The sequence below is a fragment of the Staurois parvus genome, unplaced genomic scaffold (assembly GCF_062004578.1).
Source record: "Staurois parvus isolate SC_StPar_1 unplaced genomic scaffold, SC_StPar_1.0 ptg000011l, whole genome shotgun sequence".
Lineage (NCBI taxonomy): Eukaryota > Metazoa > Chordata > Amphibia > Anura > Ranidae > Staurois > Staurois parvus.
Window position 1 is genome coordinate 19,255,232 of NW_028317807.1, and position 24,273 is coordinate 19,279,504.

General features: G+C 46.0%; 1 protein-coding gene across 1 annotated transcript in view; it reads left to right on the forward strand.

Moving 5' to 3' along the window:
* Window positions 1-1,249: 1,249 nt before the first annotated feature.
* Window positions 1,250-24,273, forward strand: part of LOC149473822 (carboxypeptidase O-like) — an 82,505-nt gene continuing 59,481 nt past the window's right edge. The window contains exons 1-2 of the mRNA XM_089671542.1: window positions 1,250-1,513; window positions 22,566-22,641. Of these exons, the coding sequence (XP_089527668.1) occupies window positions 1,362-1,513; window positions 22,566-22,641 (228 nt within the window). The 5' untranslated portion in view covers window positions 1,250-1,361. The remainder of the gene's footprint in view (window positions 1,514-22,565; window positions 22,642-24,273) is intronic.

Here is a 24,273-nt window from a genome sequence, read left to right on the forward strand (position 1 = left end):
ACCATCGGGTGCTTGGTTACCTCCCTGGCTAAGGCCCTTCTACCTCAATCACTCATTTTGGTCGGGCGACCCGCTCTAGGAAGATTCCTGGTGGATCCAAACTTCTTCCATTTACGGATGATGAAGGCCACTGTGGTCATTGGGAAGTTCAATGCTGGAAAACATTTTCTGTACCCTTCCCCAGATCTGTGCCTTGATACAATCCTGCCTCGGAGGTCTACAGACAATTCCTTGGACTTCATGGCTTGGTTTGTGCTCTGAGACGCACTGTTAACTGTGGGACCTTATATACACAGGTTTATGCCTTTCCGAATCATGTCCAATCAACTGAATTTCCCACAGGTAGACTCCAATCAAGTTGTGGAAACATCCGAAGGATGATCAGTGGGAACAGGATGCACCAGAACTCAATTTTGAGTGTCATGGCAAAAACTGTGAATACTTATGTACTAATGTGTTTTTTGTCGTTTTTTATTTTTAATAAAAATTAAATTTTAATAATAAAAAGATTTCAAAACAAACTTCTTTCATGTTGTCATTATGGGGTATTCTTTGTAGAATGTTGAGGAATAAAATTAATTTAATCCATTTTGGAATAAGGCTGTAACATAACAAAATTTGGCAAAAGTTAAGCGCTGTGAATACTTTATGGATGCACTGTACAATATATTACATAATTAGTCTGGGTGAAAAAAAGACAAAAGTCCATCCAGTTCAATCATAAAAAAAAGTTATAATCCTATACCCACAGTTGATTAATTTACACAGACATGATGATAATGGAGAAAAATGCTTACAACTTGTCATCTTGTGTAAACCTTTGCCTGTTTAGTCATCCACCAGCGTTTCTTCCCTCTGCTTGATTTGTGTGCAATGTTTATTAATAGAACTTAAGGATGCAAACTGCAACAGTAATGATTGTTGGTGTTATATCCAGCATTTATGGGTTATCTCTATAACGGATAACATACATGGACTTCTGAGATTGGCATAGCTTAGTATAAGATCAGTCTGTGCTTTGCTTACAGTGTATTCCACCATGCACATCAATGTGATCTCATATCAAACACATGGTAAATGCATGACAAAAACGTGGAAAATTAATGATTATGTAATTTCAAAAGCCTGTACTCTATCTCTAAATGTGATGCTGATAATAGTTTCAGTTGGGAGGCTGCAGTGTCAGCAGAGATGTCCAAGTTGCTTGCATGCCTACATAAAATATACAACAGTGGTAAATATTTATAAAGCCAGGCTTTCGGGTGGAGCATATATATTTTTACTGCCCATGTGCAATCCTTATTGCAGGGTGATAAAGTAAGCATTAGCTATATGAATGTGATCAGCCAGGTCACAAATCTATGCAGATAACTAACAGGGGTTTAGCAATAGCTGTCATCACACAACACATCACGCAAGAGCAATTAACAAAGATGAAGCTTATTCTCTGGATAGTGTGTCTGCTGGGAACTTTTTTATTTAGGGGGTCATGTGAAAAGGTGCAATATAATGGGTAAGTATTGCAACAATTCTTTTTTTTTTTATAATATTTAAAGAACATAAAAGATTATTGTATGTAATGTATTCCAACCTAAGAAATGGCAGCAATCAACCTAAAAATGTGAATAAGCTACTTTTGTTTAGTTTTTTCTAAAATATATGATACCAAAAGCAGAAGACACGCTGTTCTGAACTTGAAGGAAAATGTTCACTACTTGTGTTATAGGCATCAACGTCTTTCTACGGAAAGTTAGCTCTAAAGCCTTGTATACATGATGAGAATATTGGACAAATGACCATTCCTTTTTTTTTTTTTTTCGTATGCTAGTCTCATATCCAAAGTGAAGAGGTTACTAAAGTTATGAAAATTCTTGTACAACAGAATACAACTTCAAAAGTGATGTAATGTGTTGTAGTGTAATGTAATGTATTCTTTCGTTTCTCCGCATTTGTGGTCTTGGTCTTGAATTTTTTTTCGAACAAATACTATACTGGTTAAATGAAAATTGTTCACTTTGGTACAGGAAAATGTTCGTGTTCGTCCCTTTGGATAATTTAGCATGAACTGTCGTGATCGGCTCTCGAAAGCTGTGTACTAATGATCAGATTATCGTATGATTGCTTTGAAAGCAGTGCTCTTTGTCTGATTTTCTCATTGTGTGTACTAGGCATGAGTTTTAATTACTGGTATAAAAATACAGCTTGCTATTAGATAGCTTTGCGGTTTTTGGAATATTGGCTTTTTGGTCATTTTTCTTTGGCTTAATCAGTAATGTTTGCTGCTAGTTAAAACAGTGTATGTTTCAGAAGTCATACCTTGTATCAGTCACATAATACATGGTAAACAAATGGAAAAAAAATTGTACCCTAGCTACAAACAATTCACTTACCATCAATACAAAAAGAATAATACAACTATTTCATACAGGAGCATAACTACAGATCATGGATTCCCATGGCAACATTATGATGGGCCTCCCTGGAAACCTTCCTGCCATCATCCATCCTAAACCAGACTAAAGCCCACAGATATTTACTCCTTTCACTTCCTTGCCAGTGCCACCATCTTTTCATCCATGTGGTTCCACCATTCTAATTGGCCAGCTGAGAATGGCATTACGCCCAAACATAGGAGTTCCTTCAACACTGAACTATGCCAAGAATGTCCAATGAGCTGCATATGCACAGCTCAGTGCATGCTAAAGAATATTTAAAATAGGCAGGCAAGTTTGTTTTATTGTAGAAGTGATATTGCATGTCTCTTCTGCAATAAAGAGTATACCTGCTCCAAATGTTTATTTTTTGCACTTTAGTTTCCCTTTAACATAAAGTATATCCACTGTAAATCAAGCACACATAGCAAGAGAGCTGTTGGTATAGTCAGTACACTACAAAGTACCAGAGATGTGGAAAGAAGTTGTAAGGGAAGAAGGGGTTTTATTTAAACTATACTACATCTGAGCACCACAAACCAAAAATGCTATTTAATTCACTGTTAATATTCAAAGCAATCTATCCCATCCATCTATGTCTCCATACTTTACTTTGCTGAGAAATCACTTTGAATAACACCCCCTACAGGGGGGACTGACAACTCATGGGGCCCCAGGCAATAAGAGATTATGGGCCCCCCTGTGTCTCTGCCTACACTAAAGCCAAAGCCACACCCACACAACACCCCACCTACATATTGCAGTTCAGCTGCATAGAAAGGACATTACAAATAATTTAAAAAGCAAAACAACACTGAGGGGTCCCCCCTCCATTCATACCAAGCCCTTCTGGTCTGATATGGGTTTTGAGGGGAACCCTTATGCAGAAATTAAGAAAAAACGGTGTGGGGTCCTCTCCCAAGATCTAGACCCTTATCTGAGCATGCAGGTCAGAAAAGGGGGGGGGGATGAGCGAGCGCCCCCCCCCAAACCATACCAGGCCACATGCTCTCAACTTGGGGGGTGCTTTGGGGAGATTCCCCCCTCCAAAGCACCTTGTCCTCATATTGATGGGGACAAGGGCCTCTTCCCCACAACCCTAGCCTGTGGTTGTAGGGGTCTGCAGGTGGGGGGCTCATAGGAATCTGGAAGCCCCCTTTGGCAAGGGGGCCCCCAGATCTCGGTCTCCCCATGTGAATGAGTTATGGGGTATATGGTACTGCTACCCATTCACAAAAAAAAAGTGTAGTGTGAAAAAAGACAGGAGACAGTCTTTGACAAGTCCTTTATTTGAAGAAGAAAAATAAAAGAATGTCCACCGAAGTAGATGCAACGTCAATCACGATGGCAGGTGCTACCTGAAAAAGAAAGGGGAAAAAAAGGCTCTGGTCCCGATGCTGGCTCCCGGCTGTCTGACTGCTCTGCTGGTTTCACAGGTCTTAAATATGTAAGGGGTGGGGCCACCCAGTGACATCATGCATGTGGCCCCACCTCCTTGTAATATCATTGACCCAGCATGCCGTGATTGATGATGCCACAAGGGACGGGGTCACACACGTGATGTCCCCGGGTGGCCCTGCCCCTTACATATTTAAGAACTATCAAGCCAGCGGAGCAGTCAGATGGCTGGGAGCCAGCGTTGGGAGTGGAGCCTTCTTTTTTTTGGGTACCGGCAGCGGTGGCCATCGTGATTGATGCCCCAAAGCCCCCCCCTTTGTTGAGGGCATGTGACCTGGTATGGTTCAGGAGGAGGGAGGCGCTCGCTCGTCCCCTCCCTTTCCTGACCTGCTGGGCTGCATGCTCGGATAAGGGTCTGGTATGGATTTTGGGGGAGACCCCCCACACCATTTTTTTTTACATTTTGGCGTGGGGGTTCCCCTCAAAATCCAAACCAGACCCTAAAGGGCTTGATATGGATGGAGGGGGGACCCCACACCTTTTTAAATTATTTTTTAATTGCCGGCAATTCTTTCTTTTACATTCAGCTGTTAGTGGGGAACCCCGCTGACAGCTGAAACATGAACGCATGGTTTTCACTACTAAAATACCACATGACTTGATAAAATAACTCATGCAGTATTTTAGTAGCGGTTTTTGGTGAATTTATTGGGGTTTTTTTAAAATGGTATGCCGTATCCTACGGCATACTCGGATGAGTGAACCTCTCACTGGGTCCCCTACTGACCCCGGGCCCTCGAACAATGCCCGAATGCCCGATCGGTTAGTTCGCCCCTGACCCCCTAGCATTTCTGGTCATGGTTATCTTGAGTAAGGCAGATGATTCACGTAGCATTTACTTCCTGGAATCCATCTACCCTTAGCTCAGGTATGCAGGCAGGAGGTTGTGCTTAGCTGAGAAAACCCCTCCTCCTGCCTGTAGGCTCCTGGGATGTATGACATAGTTTGCCTAGGCCTGTAATCCAGAAAGTAACTGAAGAAGTGTGAAAAAAGTAAATACAATATACTTTTCTATCTATGTACTAAGGCTAGCAGCATAAGGATTACAAATAGACGATGTTGATTATGAGTGAACTTTTAATATTTAGGCTGCTTTCACACTGCTCCAATAGAAAAACACAGTTTAAATGGATATGCATTTGTACAGTGTTTTTGTTGTGTTTTTGATGCATTTTCTGGATGCCTATTACTCAGCATGCTCCTGTGAAACCTTTGCATGTGTCTCAATAAAAGCACCAAAAAATGCAATGCAGGAGAGTTTTTGACTTTTTGAAAACTGCACCAAAGATGCAACAAGCAGGACTTTTCAAAACCTGCAGCACAGTGGTGCAAAGTCCCATAGGATTTAAAGGGATTACATTTTTGCTGCATTTTTAGCATGGTAAAAAAACAGAAAAAATGCATTAGTGTGAAAGTAGACTTACTTTCTAGATGTGGAATTGCTTGGCACATTTGCAGTGCCTTGGAATGGAAATAGGCCACAAATGTTGAAAAAAAAAAGCAGGATTTTCCCCGCAGCAAACACTGGCAGCTGAGCTGCAGCTGTAGAAGCATTGTGTGGCACCTTTACAGTGTTTGAGCACCAGAAAAGGTCGTAAACTCAAGACTCAAAGAGGGATTTACCTTCAAACATAAGAAAATTTGCAGCTTCAGAGACATTTTGTGGCACAAACCAGTATTTACTGGGCAGCAAACATTATAAAAACATTAGAAATTGGCAGCTGAAGTGCGGCTGCCAAACATTGTGTGGCACCCGTACAGTGCCATAGCCCCCAAATAGGCTGCACATTTCAAGGCGCAATCCAGAAATTTGGCAGCTCTAGAAACATTGTGTGGCACATTTACAGTGCTAGAAAACTGCAAAAGACTGCAAGGTATGAGGTGAAACGCAAGATTTATCTTGCAACAAACATTGCAAATTTGACAGCTGTAGAAATATGGTGTATCATCTTTACAGTGCCAGAGCTCCTTAATATGCCAGGAGAGGCAGCAGGAACTGGTAATGGTTGCAAATATCACTTTTTTGAGGGGAGGCCCAACGACATTTAAAACACAATTTTGTAGCAGCAACAGCAGGGATTTTCTAATAATTGATAATCCAAGACTGATTCATTTTAATAAAAGTGGGACACATTGTTAGGGGACAGGCAGATTTCTCTAGCAGAAACAAAATCTTCTGCTCTGCTGAAGACCTTCTCATATAGCACATTGGCTGAAGGGCAAGCCAGAAGCTCCAGTGCATACTGTGCAAGCTCCGGCTAGTGGTTCAGCCTGGACACCCAATTGCAACTGGGGTCCTCAGCTCTGAGAGTGTCCACATCTGCTCTGGACCCAATATAGTGAGCAATCAAGTGGTTCAAGAGCTGCCAGCGACTTCTGTCTGTAGCCAAGCCTGAGTCACTGTGTTTTTAAATAAACTGGGGCTTAGGCAGACAATACATCCAAAGCTTATATTTTCAGTGATTAGAGGATCAAAGGCATGTTGGTCGAGTAGCTCTAGGTGCCACCAGGAAATGTGACAAAGAGGTTCTAAGGCTGTACCTCCTCAAATTACCACATTTAAGGCTCCCTCTGGGTTGGTGTCAGAAGATTGGCCATTTTCCCATGTATCGATGATCAAAAGGGTGGCCACCCAGTAGTGGTCCCTCTCTAATTACTTGAACCCTGATGTCTTTATGCAAGAACATTCAGCACAAATAGCCTGCAGAAGAGGACCCCAAGCCCTCAATGTCGCTGTCCTCAACAATATCACTCCACTCAAGTACAACTCATAGGGTTTGGTAAGGAAGAAACATGCCCTATTACCTCTTCACCTCTGGCACCCCAACCCTTCTTTTATTCCTCCTCTGCCACGGATGGAGGCAGTGGGTAAAGGATCTGGCAGAAATAAGCAAGTACTCTTCTTCCTCCAGCTGCTGTGTCTCTAGAGTTAATGTCTGACGCAATGCAGTGTGTACTCCAGGAGGAATGCAAGAAAGATTGTGTCTGCGATCCCTAACTCCTTGTGGCTCATCATTTTTGTTGCCTCTTCAAAAGGTAACAAAATTCTGCATACCGTATATACTCGAGTATAAGCCGAGTTTTTCAGCACATTTTTTGTGCTGAAAAACGGCCCCCTCGGCTTATACTCGAGTCAACGTCTGCAGATGACATGCCGTCCCTGTCATCTGGACACACCCCCGGGATCAATCCTCACCGGTGATTGGCCGCCGGAACTGTAGCTCAGGAGAGGCACACAGGCGCCCAATCACTGGCGAGGAGGTGGAGCTTGGAGAGGAGGAGCCGAGCGGCACCGCGAAGATCGAGCGAATGAAGAGGAGGAGAGCGGCCGGAGAAGGAAGAGATCTGACCGGTAAGTGTGTACCATGGGAGAGGGAGGGAGCGAGCGAGTGAGCCCAGGCTGGAGCAGGGGTCACCAACGATGGGGCACTATTCCTCCCCCCACTGACACCAACGATGGGGCACTATTCCTCCCCCAACTGACACCAACGATGGGGCACTATTCCTCCCACATTGACACCAATGATGGGGCACTATTCCTCCCCCCACTGACACCAACGATGGGGCAGTATTCCTCCCCCCCACTAACACCAACGATGGGGCACTATTCCTCCCACACTGACACCAATGATGGGGCACTATTCCTCCCCCCACTGACACCAACGATGGGGCACTATTCCTCCCCCCACTGACACCAACGATGGGGCACTATTCCTCCCACACTGACACCAATGATGGGGCACTATTCCTCCCCCCACTGACACCAACGATGGGGCAGTATTCCTCCCCCCCACTAACACCAACGATGGGGCACTATTCCTCCCACACTGACACCAATGATGGGGCACTATTCCTCCCCTCGCTGACACCAACGATGGGGCACTATTCCTCCCACACTGACACCAATGATGGGGCACTATTCCTCCCCCCACTAACACCAACGATGGGGCACTATTCCTCCCCCCACTGACACCAACGATGGGGCACTATTCCTCCCACACTGACACCAATGATGGGGCACTATTCCTCCCCCCACTGACACCAACGATGGGGCACTATTCCTCCCCCCACTGACACCAACGATGGGGCACTATTCCTCCCCCCTCGGCTTATACTCGAGTCAATAGTTTTTCCCAGTTTTTTGTGGTAAAATTAGGTACCTCGGCTTATATTCGGGTCGGCTTTTACTCGAGTATATACGGTATTTCCTGAATGAGAAGCAATTGATAAAGTGAAAAGAACCACAGCACCCAGAGACTGTCCTCCTACCATAATCACACAAGTACGTATCGATGGCATATCGCTGCTGGTGCAGCCTCTACAACATGGCCAAAGTTGAGTTCCAGTGCATGTGGATGTCACAGATGAAGCTGTTGGCAGGATGGGCAACTGACAGAGTAAGGAAGCCTGGTTGATAGCGTCCCACAACATTTCACCCACTAACATAATTAATCAACTGAGGGCCTTAAAGTACGGGTAAATCTATTCCCCCTTGTAGCTTGGAAAGCAAAGAGAAAATTATTTCATGGTGGTTTCTATGTTTTTAACTATATTAATATTTTCTAGATGTATGATGCTCATATTTTGGGTATTTTTGTACATATTTCTTATTAATGTGTGGTGGAGGAAGGCATATCATATTCTATAAATAACCAATCATTTTGTTTACATAGGTTAGTGCCAGTTTTATCTTCTTTTGACAAACTTTTAACCTTTGCTTTAGTTGTTGAGTCTTCACATTGGCAATTGTTACTTTATCAAAAGCTGAAATGAATAGTCACAGTATATTGTGTCTATATCTACAAAGTAGGACCAAACACTGTGATCGTATTACCCTCTGCTGTCCATCTAAACACACTACAGTATTTAAGTTTTGTCTCATGTATAATGTAATATGAACTATGATTTTTTTATATTAATCACATCATTTAAAGTGTTGGTAAAGGTAAATGTTTGTTTTTTTTTAACTGAATACATACTTTGCATTAAGTTAAAAAAAAGTTTCATAGCAGCTCCCATGCAGAAACAACCCCACCCCTAAATACTTACCAGAGCCCAATTGCGATCCAGCGCCGTGCATGTCTGCAGCAGCTCTTCCCCCCTCTCCCCTGTCTCACAGGCTTGGCTGACAGCAGCAGGAGCCATTGGATTGAGAGAGAGTTCAGCAAAGGCTCAGGTTTTTGCTTGACCCTCCTTATCTTGCCCCAATGGCCCTCTTTACTGCTTGATGTGGCATATCCTAAACCTCTGCAACCCTTTTTGATTCTTCCATCCCTGTCACTAGAGATCACAGATGTTGCGGTGGATGCAGAAAGAGAATCTTGTTGAGGGGAGGAAGATATGGGAAATGGGAAACAATTAGGAGGAAGAGAGTGGACCTTTTGCTACTGATTTGTCACATTAAGATGCTGCTCCCAAAGAGCTCTGCGAGGAACCATAGCTTTGTATAGCAATTAACTCTTCCTACACAAACAGCTCTCCCTAAACTGCTCCAACACTGTCAAATGGCTGCTGGAGACCCACCCTTTTATAGAGAGGTAGCTGGCACATAACAAAGGCCCCATTATTAGCCCTTCTAAGCCAGATGACCTCACTTAAAGGGCCATACAGTGCATTATGGTTACACTCTGGATCTGCCATGAACCTATGGTAATGGTGAATCCGAACTTCAATTTATGCTGGCTAATTGTTTTTTAAAAATTGACAAAAGTAAAGTGACATGTAACACAGAAGAAAGACTGGTGCGACATAGATATTTATCCACATTGTTATTGAATCAGAGGCGTAACTAGAACCTTCAGGGCCCCAGTACAAAAAAACATAAAGGGGCCCTCTGACCTCTGGTTGGGGTCCTTTCCTCTGAACTTGGGTACTTTCCCACTGATCCTGGGGTCCTTTACTCCAGTCATGGGACCCTTTATTAGGTTCCAGAAGTGGGGCCCTTTCACATGTTCTGCAGCAGGTCCCTTTCCTGTCTTCTTGGTCCCCCCCATGGTGGCAGAACACCAGGGCCTGGTTGCAAGTGCAACCTTTGCAACCCTGGTAGCTTCACCACTGCTGCCAGTAGGTTTTTTTTTTATTTTATTTTTGTATTATTTTACCATTTTATTTTAGTTTTTTTTTTTTTTACAAGTTCATATTTCATTATTCTTTACATTTATTTAAGGAGCCCAATTGAGGGTCTTGCTGAATTATCAGGGGTCTACACATACCTCTAATATTTCACCTTTGAGACAGAAAAAAGAGATTGAGGAAAATGAGCCAGCAGGGGTGGGAGGGCGGGGGGTCAAGAAAGCACACAGGGGCCCCGGGGATATCAGGCGACAAATATCCTGAATAGGGGTGGTGGCAGGGGTGACATATAGAGGAACCAATCCCCTCCATTTTAATCCAGTAGCCTCTGAAGCCTGAGAAAGGGATAGGAGGAGAAGCTGGCTTTCAGCAGCTGCAGGAGGAAAATAGAGAACATTGTTTTCTATATATGCTGCCCCCACCACCCCTCCTATCCAGGTGTACAGGGGAGCCGCATGGGCCTACTGAAGCATGGGTCTGGGTCACAATTGCGACCCCTGCGACCACTGTAGTTATATCCCTCTATTGAATTTATATATAAAAGCAACATAGACTAAAAAGTGTACATTGGACAGTGCATGCATGGTCTGGCTACCAAATTATTTTTTTACCAGATTTTACTATATACATTTTGCTCATCTCTTTTCCTGTGTGCATACTTATGTTCATAGTAGGCACCTCCTATCTTAGCCTTATCTTGACTAACAATCATTTAGGAAAATAATTTCATCCTAATTTCCAGATGTATCTGTAGACGGATTCATGTTCTAGTCACTGTCCAGTCTTCCAAAAATTGGCAATTTTGCCTTTGTAGGCATCTTTACTTCACAGTATATCTCAAATAAAAAAATGCTTGTCCATGCTCAGATAAATTAAGCATAAAAGTCATTAACCCAGACAACAAGCATTTAATCATTACACATTTTCAGTGCTCATTTATGGATCTGTTGTGCTGAATGTACAAAGTCAGCATAACTTTGCAAACCTGCATATAATTTGAGCTGTAAATGATAAATCTAAAGTCCTTGAACATAATAAAGCCAAACAGAGAGCCTGTAATAGTTCCAGAACTGAATCCCAGATAAGAAAAATTAAATTAAAAATAATAATGGAGGGGCTTTTGAGGAAGAGCAGAGGGAGGAGGCTCTGCTGGCAGTACATTAATGTTCCCTTCATGTTACCCAACATTTCTCACAGTTGTATCTCCTTTTAAGGGTTCATTTTACGCCAGTGAGGCTATTTCATATGAGGGTGCAAGATGATCCAGTGTGTACAAGCTGTAGTAGAGATCATGGTGACTTGGTACATTTATTATGGTGTTGTCCAAAACGCCATATACAGTTGTGTTCAAAATAATTGCAGTCAGACATCACTAACCTGATCAATCACTGTTTTTGGTAGAAATTATATTTCTACATGGCAAATAAATTACTAGCAGGTGTAGTAGAGTAAACGAAATCGAGCAGATCCAACAGTCATGACATGCATGCTGCTGATTCTGTGTAATTGAATCACTAATTGAAAGGGGCATGTTCAAAATAATAGCAGTGTGGAGTTCTATTAGTGAGGTCATTCATTCTTTGAAAAACAGGTGGCAATTATTGCCCTTATTTAAGGAAGGAAGACAGCAAATGTTGTACAGTGCATTTCTCTCTGAAATTCAGAGGAAAATGGGTCATTCCAGACAATGTTCAGAAGAACAGCGTACCTTGATTAAAAAGGCTGCTCAGCTAAAATGATCGCAAATGCTTTAAAATGGCAACCAAAACCTGAAAGACGTGGATGAAAGCGAAAAACTTCCATTCAAATGGATAGAAGAATAGCCAAAATGGCAAGGGCTCAGCCAACAATCATCTCCAGGAAGATCAAAGAAGGTCTAAAGTTACCTGTGAATACTGTTACAATTAGAAGACACCTATGTGAAGCCAAGCTATCTGCAAGAAGCCCCCGCAAAGTCCCACTGTTGAAAAAAAGACATGTGCTGAAGAGGTTACAATTTGCCAAAGAGAACATTGACTGGCCAAAAGAGAAATGGCGCAACATTTTGTGGACTGATGAAAGTAAGATTGTTCTTTTTGGGTCTAGTGGCCAGAGACAGTTTGTCAGACGACCCCCAAACACTGAATTCAAGCCACAGTACACTGTGAAGACAGTGAAGCATGGTTGCGCAAGCATCATGATATGGGGATGTTTCTCATACTACAGTGTTGGGCCTATTTATCGCATACCAGGGATCATGGATCAGTTTGAATACATCAGAATACTTGAAGAGGACATGCTGCCTTATGCTGAAGAGGAAATGCCCTTGAAATGGGTGTTCCAACAAGACAATGATCCAAAACACACCAGTAAACGTGCAACATCTTGGTTCCAGACCAACAAGATTGACGTTATGGAGTGACCAGCCCAATCCCCGGATCTTAATCCAATAGAAAACTTGTGGGGTGACATCAAAAATGCAGTTTCTGAGGCAAAACCAAGAAATAGAGAAGAACTGTGGAATGTAGTCCAATAATTCTGGGCTGAAATACCTGTTCACAGGTGCCAGAAGTTGGTTGACTCCATGCAACACAGATGTTGTCAGGAATGGACTAGCCAGCATTGGTGGGACTCACCTGCCTTTTGATCTGCAGTACCAGGGCTGGCCAGCGGATGCTCCCAGCAATCAGAGACTCAACTTTGCAGCCAGCTAACACCTGGAACTGATTATGCTGGGGTATTTAAGGGATGGCCAGACTTGCAAACTCTGCCTTGGTGTTGTGTTTCTCTTGGGCCCTGTATCCTGTTCCTGCTCTCTGTTCCTGTGTGATTCTCTGCTACCTGTTCTGATCCCTGGCTTGTCTGACCATCCCTCTGCCTGACCCTCTGTACTACGCTGCCTGCTACCTGTTCTGATCCCTGGCTTGTGACCCTGACCATCCCTCTGCCTGACCCTCTGTACTACGCTGCTAGCTACCTGCTGAACCTGGCCTGTGACCCCGACCAATCTCCGCTTGCTCCCCCTGTACCTACCTGCCCAATTGATATTGACCCGGCCTGCCTGACGACGCTTGCTTGTATGTACTGTTATCTGTGGGTGGTTGGTTTGGTTTGTTTGCACTGTATTATGTTTAGTATTGCACTGCGTTTATGTTTGTATTGTTAGTGTTAATAAACTATATTGTTTATCACATATCTGAAGTCTGCGTTTCCCTGCGTCAGCCACACACCTCTGGTCACACCTGGGTGCCCTGACATTACACCAAGGCCAATCCTGACCAGAAGTGGCTGCACAGGGAAGCCATCTTGGCTTGTTGCTGGGAAGGATGGATCTGGATGAGGTTGTGTATTTATATCTGCTAGTGTTTGATGACAGGGAGTATGCTTATCAAACTCTGAAGGAGTATCCCAGGGATCAACTACTAGAATGTATATGGCTCGCTCATGTTCTAGTAGATCAGGGCACAGAGTTCTCTGAGGTGCAGCCATTGATTGAGGTTTGTGCTGAGTTGGTTTCATCTGGTTCCCCCGAATGCAGGGATGAATTTTTGCCACCATTTAGTGCCGACCAGGTAGAGTCCCTGGTGTGGTTATTAGAGGATGATGTGGGTTACTTTCTGGAGCGTTATTCCACATGTTCACCACAGATACTAAGAGATTGTATAAACGCAGTGCAGTCATTGACCAGACAGGCTTTGTGTAAGCTCAGCTTTGTTCAACCCATACTGCAGACATGGACAGACTTGTTGCACCCAGCCTCAGTCAGCTTACAAAGACCCAGTCCTGCTTCTAACTCTACTCCTGTATTCCCACCAGCTCCTCCAGTTACAGCCCAGTATACTTGGCTATCTACCGCATGTCAGTACCCTGTTCCCACTCGCTGCACCTATCCTGCCTTTAACCCTGTAAAAAAGCCCTCTGTAGCAACTGCTCCCTCTCCTGTTCCATCCTCCAGTTTTTCTCTGTCTCCAGCTGCTCCATTCGTTTGCAGACCTGCGTTTACTTGCAGGGCTCCAGTAGTTAAAACCAGAAAAAAGCGAAAATTCTTTCCAACCAATACCATCCTGCCAGTATCCAAACCGGTGAACCTGCCTTCCGTGACTCAGCCTGAAGCCTCTACTCAGCCTGAAGCCTCTCTTCAGCCGGATGCCTCTCTTCAGCCGGATGCCTCTCTTCAGCCTGAAGCCTCTACTCAGCCTGAAGCCTCTCCTCAGCCTGAAGCCTCTCCTCAGCCTGAAGCCTCTCCTCAGCCTGAAGCCTCTACTGAGCCTGAAGCCTCTACTGAGCCTGAAGCCTCTACTCGGCCTGATGCCTGCATTCAGCCTGATGCCGCTACTCAGCATGATGAACTGATCCAGCCCGACGATCCTATTAGGCCAGTTGACTCGATGCCCGCTGTTGATCCAGATGATCCGGTACCTGATCCAGTGCCCGCTGTCGTGCCAATTGACTCAGAGCCAGCTGTCATACCTGGTGACCCGGTGCCCACTGCCTTGCCAGATGACGCGGTGCCCGCTGGCAAGGCAAATGACCTGATGCCTGGTGACCCAGTGCCCGCTGTCATACCTGGTGACCCGATGCCCGCTGTCGAGCCAGACAATCCGATACCTGATGACCCGGTGCCCACTGTCTTGCCAGACGACTCGGTGCCCGCAGTCTTGCCAGACGACTCGGTGCCCGCAGTCTTGCCAGACGACTCGGTGCCCGCAGTCTTGCCAGACGACTCGGTGCCCGCAGTCTTGCCAGATGACTCGGTGCCCGCAGTCTTGCCAGTTGACTCGATGCCCGCTGTTCCGCCAGTTGACTCTATGCCCGCTGTTCCGCCAGTTGACTCGATGCCCGCTGTTCCGCCAGTTGACTCGGTGCCCGCAGTCTTGCCAGACGACTCTGTGCCCGCAGTCTTGCCAGACGACTCGGTGCCCGCAGTCTTGCCAGATGACTCGGTGCCCGCAGTCTTGCCAGACGACTCGGTGCCCGCAGTCCCGCCAGTTGACTCGATGCCCGCTGTTCCGCCAGTTGACTCGGTGCCCGCAGTCTTGCCAGACGACTCGGTGCCCGCAGTCTTGCCAGACGACTCGGTGCCTGCAGTCTTGCCAGACGACTCGGTGCCCGCAGTCTTGCCAGACGACTCGGTGCCCGCAGTCTTGCCAGTTGACTCGATGCCCGCTGTTCCGCCAGTTGACTCGATGCCCGCTGTTCCGCCAGTTGACTCGGTGCCCGCAGTCTTGCCAGACGACTCGGTGCCCGCAGTCTTGCCAGACGACTCGGTGCCCGCAGTCTTGCCAGACGACTCGGTGCCCGCAGTCCCGCCAGTTGACTCGATGCCCGCTGTTCCGCCAGTTGACTCGGTGCCCGCAGTCTTGCCAGACGACTCAGTGCCCGCAGTCTTGCCAGACGACTCAGTGCCCGCAGTCTTGCCAGACGACTTGGTGCCCGCAGTCTTGCCAGACGACTCGGTGCCCGCAGTCTTGCCAGACGACTCGGTGCCCGCAGTCCTGCCAGTTGACTCGATGCCCGCTGTTCCGCCAGTTGACTCGGTGCCCGCAGTCTTGCCAGACGACTCGGTGCCCGCAGTCTTGCCAGACGACTCGGTGCCCGCAGTCTTGCCAGACGACTCGGTGCCCGCTGTTCCGCCAGTTGACTCGATGCCCGCAGTCTTGCCAGACGACTCGGTGCCCGCAGTCTTGCCAGTTGACTCGGTGCCCGCAGTCTTGCCAGACGACTCTGTGCCCGCAGTCTTGCCAGACGACTCGATGCCCGCAGTCTTGCCAGACGACTCGGTGCCCGCAGTCTTGCCAGTTGACTCGGTGCCCGCAGTCTTGCCAGACGACTCTGTGCCCGCAGTCTTGCCAGACGACTCGATGCCCGCAGTCTTGCCAGACGACTCGGTGCCCGCAGTCTTGCCAGACGACTCGGTGCCCGCAGTCTTGCCAGACGACTCGGTGCCCACTGTCGTGCCTGGTGACTCGGTGCCCGCCGCTTCGTCTGGGGGCCCGAGACCTGTCGCTCCACCTGGGGGTCCGGCGCCCGCCGCTCCGCCTGAGGGCCCGAGACCTGTCGCTCCGCCTGGGGGCCCGAGACCTGTCGCTCCGCCTGGGGGCCCGAGACCTGTCGCTCCACCTGGGGGTCCGGCGCCCGCCGCTCCGCCTGAGGGCCCGAGACCTGTCGCTCCACCTGGGGGTCCGGCGCCCGCCGCTCCGCCTGAGGGCCCGAGACCTGTCGCTCCATCTGGGGGTCCGGTGCCCGCCGCTCCGCCTGGGGGCCCGAGACCTGTCGCTCCGCCTGGGGGCCCGAGACCTGTCGCTCCACCTGGGGGTCCGGCGCCCGCCGCTCCGCCTGAGGGCCCGAGACCTGTCGCTCCACTTGGGGGTCCGGCGCCCGCCGCTCCGCCTGGGGGCCCGAGACCTGTCGCTTCATCTGGGGGTCCGGCGCCCGCCGCTCCGCCTGAGGGCCTGAGACCTGTCGCTCCGCCTGGGGGCCCGAGACCTGTCACTCCATCTGGGGGTCCAGCGCCCGCCGCTCCGCCTGAGTGCCCGAGACCTGTCGCTCCGCCTGGGGGCCCGATGCCTGTCACCCCACCTGGGGGCCCGACGCCTGTCGCCCCGCCTGGGGGCCCGACGCCTGTCACCCCGCCTGGGGGCCCGACGCCTGTCGCCCCGCCTGGGGGCCCGGCGCCTGTCGCTCAGCCCGGGGGCCCGGCGCCTGCCGCTCCGCCCGGGGGCCCGGCGCCTGCCGCTCCGCCCGGGGGCCCGGTGCCTGCTGCTCCGCCTGGTGGCCCGCTGCCTGCTGCTTCGCCTGGTAATCCGATGTGCCTCTGCCCGGAGTCCAGCCCGATGTGCCTCTGCCCGGAGTCCAGCCCGATGTGCCTCTGCCCGGAGTCCAGCCCGATGTGCCTCTGCCCGGAGTCCAGCCCGGTGTGCCTCTGCCCGGAGTCCTGCCCGGTGTGCCTTTGCCCAATATGCCTCTGCCCGGTGTGCCCCTGCCCGGAGTCCTGCCCGGTGTGCCAGTCTTTGATATCCCGCCAGTTACCAGACCCGGGCGGTGGAACATTTTGCCCAGCTAGGACTGTTTGGAGCGTCCTGAGGCCGCTCCTTGAGGGGGGGGTACTGTCAGGAATGGACTAGCCAGCATTGGTGGGACTCACCTGCCTTTTGATCTGCAGTACCAGGGCTGGCCAGCGGATACTCCCAGCAATCAGAGACTCAACTTTGCAGCCAGCTAACACCTGGAACTGATTATGCTGGGGTATTTAAGGGATGGCCAGACTTGCAGACTCTGCCTTGGTGTTGTGTTTCTCTTGGGCCCTGTATCCTGTTCCTGCTCTCTGTTCCTGTGTGATTCTCTGCTACCTGTTCTGATCTCTGGCTTGTCTGACCATCCCTCTGCCTGACCCTCTGTACTACGCTGCCTGCTACCTGTTCTGATCCCTGGCTTGTGACCCTGACCATCCCTCTGCCTGACCCTCTGTACTACGCTGCTAGCTACCTGCTGAACCTGGCCTGTGACCCCGACCAATCTCCGCTTGCTCCCCTTGTACCTACCTGCCCAATTGATATTGACCCGGCCTGCCTGACGACGCTTGCTTGTATGTACTGTTATCTGTGGGTGGTTGGTTTGGTTTGTTTGCACTGTATTATGTTTTAGTATTGCACTGCGTTTATGTTTGTATTGTTAGTGTTAATAAACTATATTGTTTATCACATATCTGAAGTCTGCGTTTCCCTGCGTCAGTCACACACCTCTGGTCACACCTGGGAGCCCTGACAGATGTACAGCAGTTCTCAGAAACAGTGCTTATACAACTAAATATTTATTAAGTGATTCAAAGGAAAGCAAAATCTTCAAACATGTTTCAGTTTATATAGTGAATGTTTGAGTTTGTAAAGAAGAATACAAACACTGCTATTTTTTTGAACAGTCTAATATTCACGTTTCTTCAATTGTTTTAGAGGAACAACACAAATTTGATATATTTTTCTTCATGTTTTGATTTGGAATAGAATGTGTAGTGTTCCCAATGCATTGTGTGTATAGAAATAAAAGCTATTAGAAGGAGTTTGAGCTTTATTCACTTTTTTTAAACACACTGCTATTATTTTGAACACAACTGTATGTTGGCAAGGGGTCATAAATACTATCAATCAGGTCTTTAATGTCACTGTTCCAGAGGATCCTAAACAATGCCTTGTAGGTATTTTAAGTGACATTCCCACAGAGGATGTTTTTAGATAAGCCATAGCCAAGGTTCTTTTCGAGGCCCATAAATTAATTTTACAACGCTGGAAGTCAACAGAATGGATATCCCAACTGGGAGATAGCCTTGACTTGAGCGCTAGTTTTATCAGCACAGAGTGTGATGCAGTAAATTTGATAAGTTATGAGCACCATGGTTGGACACCCCGGGACTAGCCCCAGTGAGTCCCATTATGGATTGCCTACTATAGCATGGTCGGTTGGTTGTTGTTTTCTGAGATAAAAAAATAAAAATAAAGGTTAGGAGAATGGAAGAAAGGAAAACAACGAGCAAAGTAAATGATATAGAAAGTCAGAATGCCTTAAAACTCAATATTTTAGATCATATTACATGTTACACCCTTTTGTACAGTTTAACATGTAATATAGTTGCATAGGGAGATTTGCTAACTGCCACAGGCATGCACAAGAAAGTCTTTTAAGATGGCTTTGAGAATCCATTCCAGGTTCTCTGTTGTCCTGTGTGTAACATTAGCTTATATTGTGTCAGGGATATGCAGCACCACAACACACAATAATGCATTATCATGCATTGTGGTGGTGCTGCAACACATGTGCATTGTCTTTCACAGTATGTCAGTCAGACAGATATTTTCAGAAAAAAGATAAATCAATACAGGTTATATGGGAAGTACTGTATCTGTGAGTATGACATTTTCAGAATGAGATCAGAAAGAGCAGCATCACCTTAAATGGTGTGTGAGGTGTTAACATATCTATGACCATCCTAGCTATAAATTTGTTGGTGATAAATGTCCCAAAAAGAGACGTGAGGATCCTTTCAAGATCACAATATCCGTGCGTGGGTAATAAATCCAAGGGTGCCAGGTGCCGTGATTAGATAAGCAAAATGCACACTCACCAGAAGTGCGCTATAAACACACATTTGAGATATTATCCTGTCTCATCAGGTATGCTCAGGTCATCTGTCCAGGTCCACATAACACAGAATCTTTAGGCAGATGTCACAGTGTCTGGTCACGTCTGCGTAAGGTTCTCTGGGGTCCCTTAGTGTGTATCACTGTGTTGGGTTATCACTAAAGAGGGCTCTGCAAATGACGGCGCTCACAAGGAGAGTCCAATGAAGGACACCACATAGCGTGATACTGTATTGAGTGGTAGTTTATTCCACAGATATCAAGTAACATAAACAAAAGAAATGAAAATACACTAACCATAAAAGTTCAGGATGGCCACCTGCGGTGGTGTAAAGTCTCAGTTGCTGTAGCCCCCTCTGACGCGTTTCGTGCTAGGCACTTAGTCATAGGGTGCGGACTATGACATCTGCCTAAAGATCCTGTGTTATGTGGACCTGGCTGAATCCGGGACAGATGACCTGCGCATACCTGATGAGACAGGATAATATCTAAAATGTGTGTTTATAGCACACTTCTGGTGAGTGCGCATTTAACTAATGACAGCATCTGGCACCCTTGGATTTATTACCCATACACGGATATTGGTAATATTTCTCTATGTATTTTATATATTTATATTTTATGCATATGTTCTTTTAGGCTATCTTGGATGTTTAAATATGTTCTGATCACTTTGCACTTTAATATGCATATGTTTTAGCGCTGCACCTTTTTTATCAATGTTTGTATTTGAAGGTTTTTTTGGTTACCTTTGGTGTTCTAGCGACTATATCTAGAAGTAGCGCTCGCTGATAATCTCTTTTATATATAGTGAGGGTCTCCCAACCACCCAATTATTATAAATAAAAGGGGGGAGTTCAAGCCAGAACTGCAGTATCAGAATTCTTGACAGAGGACTAATACTAGCACAGCCAATGTTAATACTAATACTACAGCTAATTCCCTTTCCGGAGCAGCTAATGCTCATGCACCTGACAATCTCAGGCTAATATCCAGCAAGCACTGACACGTAGGAGCATCTCTGGGCACCAGTGCGCATTAGCACGCATGTCCACATGCATTGGCACCAAGCTGCCTATTTAAAGGAGACCCTGGTGTGTGCTAATCGCTGGATGTTCTTCAGCTTCCTCGTGACCTGTGTTCCTGTATATGCTGACTGATCTCTTGTTGCTCACTCGGCTAATTCCTGCCCTTGCTCTGTGGATTTGGTTACCGACCTTGGCTTACCTCTGACTGTTCTCTTCCTCCCCCTACTGAACCTCATTCTACCTGCTTCTCTGGTATTGACCCTGACCTGCTACCTGACCATGTTTCTGCCACATCGTGTATGACCCTGGCTCATTCTGACTATGTCTCTGACTCTGGCAGTGACCTGCTACCCAGCTATTGGCACCCATGCTTCTTTAAGCCTTGTACCTCTGTCACCACCTTCGGGGTTCTCGAATCAGTGCCACAAGGGTCGGCCTCCAACCATGGTATGTGACAGTTCTCCAGCCAGGGGGACCATGTTCTCAAATTTAGAGGGACATCCTCTGCTATTATATGTGGCCTTGTACAAGGGAAGAGCAGCATTTACAATAGACATACAATAGACCAACTACTTAAGGTCAGTGGTGTAGGAGATTTCCAATTAAGGATGTTGGCCTTCCTAGCATAAAAGAAAAACATAACAAGCAATATCCCAGTTGCTTTCTTATTGGCCAGGGAATCTAAAATGCCCAACAAACAAGAGCAATCTCCTGGGGCACCTGAACAGCTGTTACTGCTTGAATGTAAAACCTGTACCCAGTACACATGAATTACTGAACATGTCCAGAAGATGTGCAGAAAATCTTCATTCATGCAGGAGCACCTACAGCAGTCACCAGACTTAGTGACCCAAGACCTTCCCACCCTGGCTAGCATGAGATGGTATCAGTGAACAATTTTAAATTGTACAAGTCTGTCCCTAGCTAAGGTCCAAAGCCCACTGTGCCCTGCATTTATTTAGCCCCTTTGATGCAGGCTGTTGTAATGCTTTGTGCACAGTGGAATGAGCCTTATGCAAAGAGTCATCCTGCAGGGGAAATTCCATACTCGTTACCATAAGAAAAGAAGCTAAATGAAACATCAGTACATGCATGATACAGTTGAATCCAGAAACTAGTCCCCCAAAACCTTAATTCCCCTTGACGCCCAGAGCAGATCGAGAGCAGAGATGCTGGGGATTCGGATTGTTCCATAGCAGACTGTGCAGGGACCACTTAGTATCGGTTAGGAGAGGCACAATGGTTCTGCTTCATGCTTTGGTAGTGGAACGCAGAGTTTGAGAGAGAGAATATTTGGCTTGAGGGCCTCTATAGAGGAGTAGCTGGAGTGTTTCATTAGAGCCTAGGACCTCCGTCTCTGTCACCACAGACACATTGGTATCATTTAGTGCAAACCAATTATGTGCATGGATGAGCTGTCCTGCCAGGAAATATTGAAAACATTTTGGAAGTGACAACCCACCAGAGGCCAGATGCTGCCTTAAACTCAGTACACATTACTGGTTCAGTACATTCAGCAGGAACCAGTCGACTTTTGACCTGTGTGTACAGCTCTCTGCCCAACAGAAGCCAGTCTTAAGACTGGCTTCTGATAAATGGGCATGCTGGAAAATCAGCTGGTAGTCCTGTCAGAACACAATAACATAGCATGGGAGATTTCCACATTAACATTGCTTATCCAGCATTAGGGCAGCTAAGCTGAGGTGGGAAGCCCTATTGTTCCACATAAAATCAGGACATCAGTATATCCACTTGTTTAACCACTTCCTGTCCAGTGATACTGTATACCAGTTTGTCATCTCAGTCATCGCTGCTGCATCGATGAGTAGATATCATTTTTTTCCCCTTCACTGTAAAAGTAATCCTAGCTGCTATACAGCTGCTGGATTACTTTTACAGGGTGCTGAAAGGGGGTCCCCCCCTTCTTGCCACCACCTTTTTAAGTATCCCCACTCCCCTTTGCTTGTTCACAAATACAACCGATCGTATCGGTCCCACCCAAATTTGCACACGGCGATCGCACCACAATTATGAGGTATATCCGCGAACGTTAGAGTGAGAGCAATAATTCTCCACTTTCTAGCTACCCTATAGCATATCTATTGCTACAGGGCAGGCGTTTTGTGTAAATTGACATATATAAACGTGATTTTGCTTTTCCTTCGCTGGGGAGCATGTGCTTACCACCGGAGTGCCGCTTCTGCTGTGATTGGCAGAGCTGTGTTCTGTCAGCGACGATCTGCTAGATTTTATTCAGAGAATAAAATCTATCAGATTGTCCAGTAAAAACAGTACACTGTATACACAAATGAAGATTTGTAAGAAATAGTTAATTACACATGATAATGAAAAAAACACTTGCGTTGAATTGACCCATTTGTCTTGTAAAAATACTCTTTATATTCTGTTACTAGATTCTGTTACTGAATTACAAAATAAATTGCTTACAATACCATGTATTACAGAGATCAAGTGCTCCGAATCATCCCACAGACAGCAAAGCATGCTAAGTATCTGCAAGAATTAACCAATATCTGGCTGGTAAGTGAATTTCATAGTAGTTATTAGTGGTTGCATAAAAAAATAATATACATTTGAAATGGTAATCTATCTGTAATGAGGAAATGTGTATCTCAGAATACTATTCAGTTCAAGCAACTTGAAAATTTTAGCAGATTAAGAAAAAATTGTCCAGTTTGTTTATCAGTTCTGCGTTTCTTGAATGGCTATCATGTCTAAGGAATGATAATAGTTAAATGTTTTGATACCTTTTGGAGGATAATTCAAACTCTAAATATTATCAGAGATAAACCATGGCAGCAGTGTTGGGATCCGTAGCAGTCATGATGTAGGTCAGATTAAAAAAATCTTACTTACCCCATTGGATAAACATAATGTATTATATTAAAAATATGTTAAATTGTATATTTCTCCTATCACTAATTGGGTTGTGCACAAAACCACTGTTCAGACTTTTTTGATTCACCTTTCCTCATGATTGAGGAAAGCATATAATCAGCTTATTGAACAAAAAAATAAATATTATTACAGTCAACAATGAATCAGGTGTTAAATCCTAATACTTTGAAGTGGGGTTCATTCACGGCCAACAGGTAAAATCCATAGAGCACTGACTTTTTTGTTAGTGATTTATTCTAATTGGGTCACCTCTGTCCATATAGAAGCCATGCTTCTTTCACAAAACTCCTTGGAGTTTGGCTCTGTTTTTCTTACAATACTCCAGGCCCTCTACAATACTCCAACACAGGGGCGGACTGACCATTTTGAAACTCGGCACTGCCCAAGGGCCCAGGGTCAGTAGGGGGCCCCATGAGATGCCCCTGATACAGTACCTTTTTCATAGGCTTTTTTGAGTTTGGGCAAGGACACAGGGGCCCCATGACCCCTATTGCCCAGGGGCTCCATGAGCTGTCAGTCCGCCCCTGCTCCAACAGCTCAAATATCAGTAAGGGGATATAAATAAGTTAAGGGATATTCAGAAAGGCACTCAACAGAGGTGCTGCTTATCGCTATTATTGTTTGTGCTGGAGATGCAGCCCCATACCATAGCTATTCAATCTAACCCTGATATCATGGGTGTAAAATGTGGCCAGCTGAAATATAAATGTACACTTTTGCAGATGACATCCTTTTGTAAATATAGTCCCCTCTCATAACTATTCTCAATTTGCTTACATGGTTACATTCTCTCAAAGCTCCAACCTTTCAGTTAAAAAATTCTAACCCTAAAATTAGTTTAATGACTACAACACTATCACTGCTTTACTTGAACTTGAATTCAAATGGGCCTCTAGATCTATCTCTTATTTGCAGATCCAGTTGACCCCTTCTTTATGTAAGTACTGTACATTATATCAACAAAATCCTCTCCTTCTCTTAAAATAAATTTCTGCAGATCTTGATAGATGGTCAATAACCTCCCCCCCCCTTCCTGTTTCAGGGTCATATATTAAGTCAAAATAGTAGGCTGATTGGTGTGAGCTGAGAGCTGTGGGTGCGGGTGTCTGAGTAATGTTTTTTTTTTTCATTCAGTCCTCTAGCTGAACAAAAAAAAACGTACAGTGTATGGTAATTTTTCGACTCACTGCCTGACCCCTTACTATGTCACTTTTCAAGATATCTTGATATCTTGAGAAAGAGTACATATTTCAG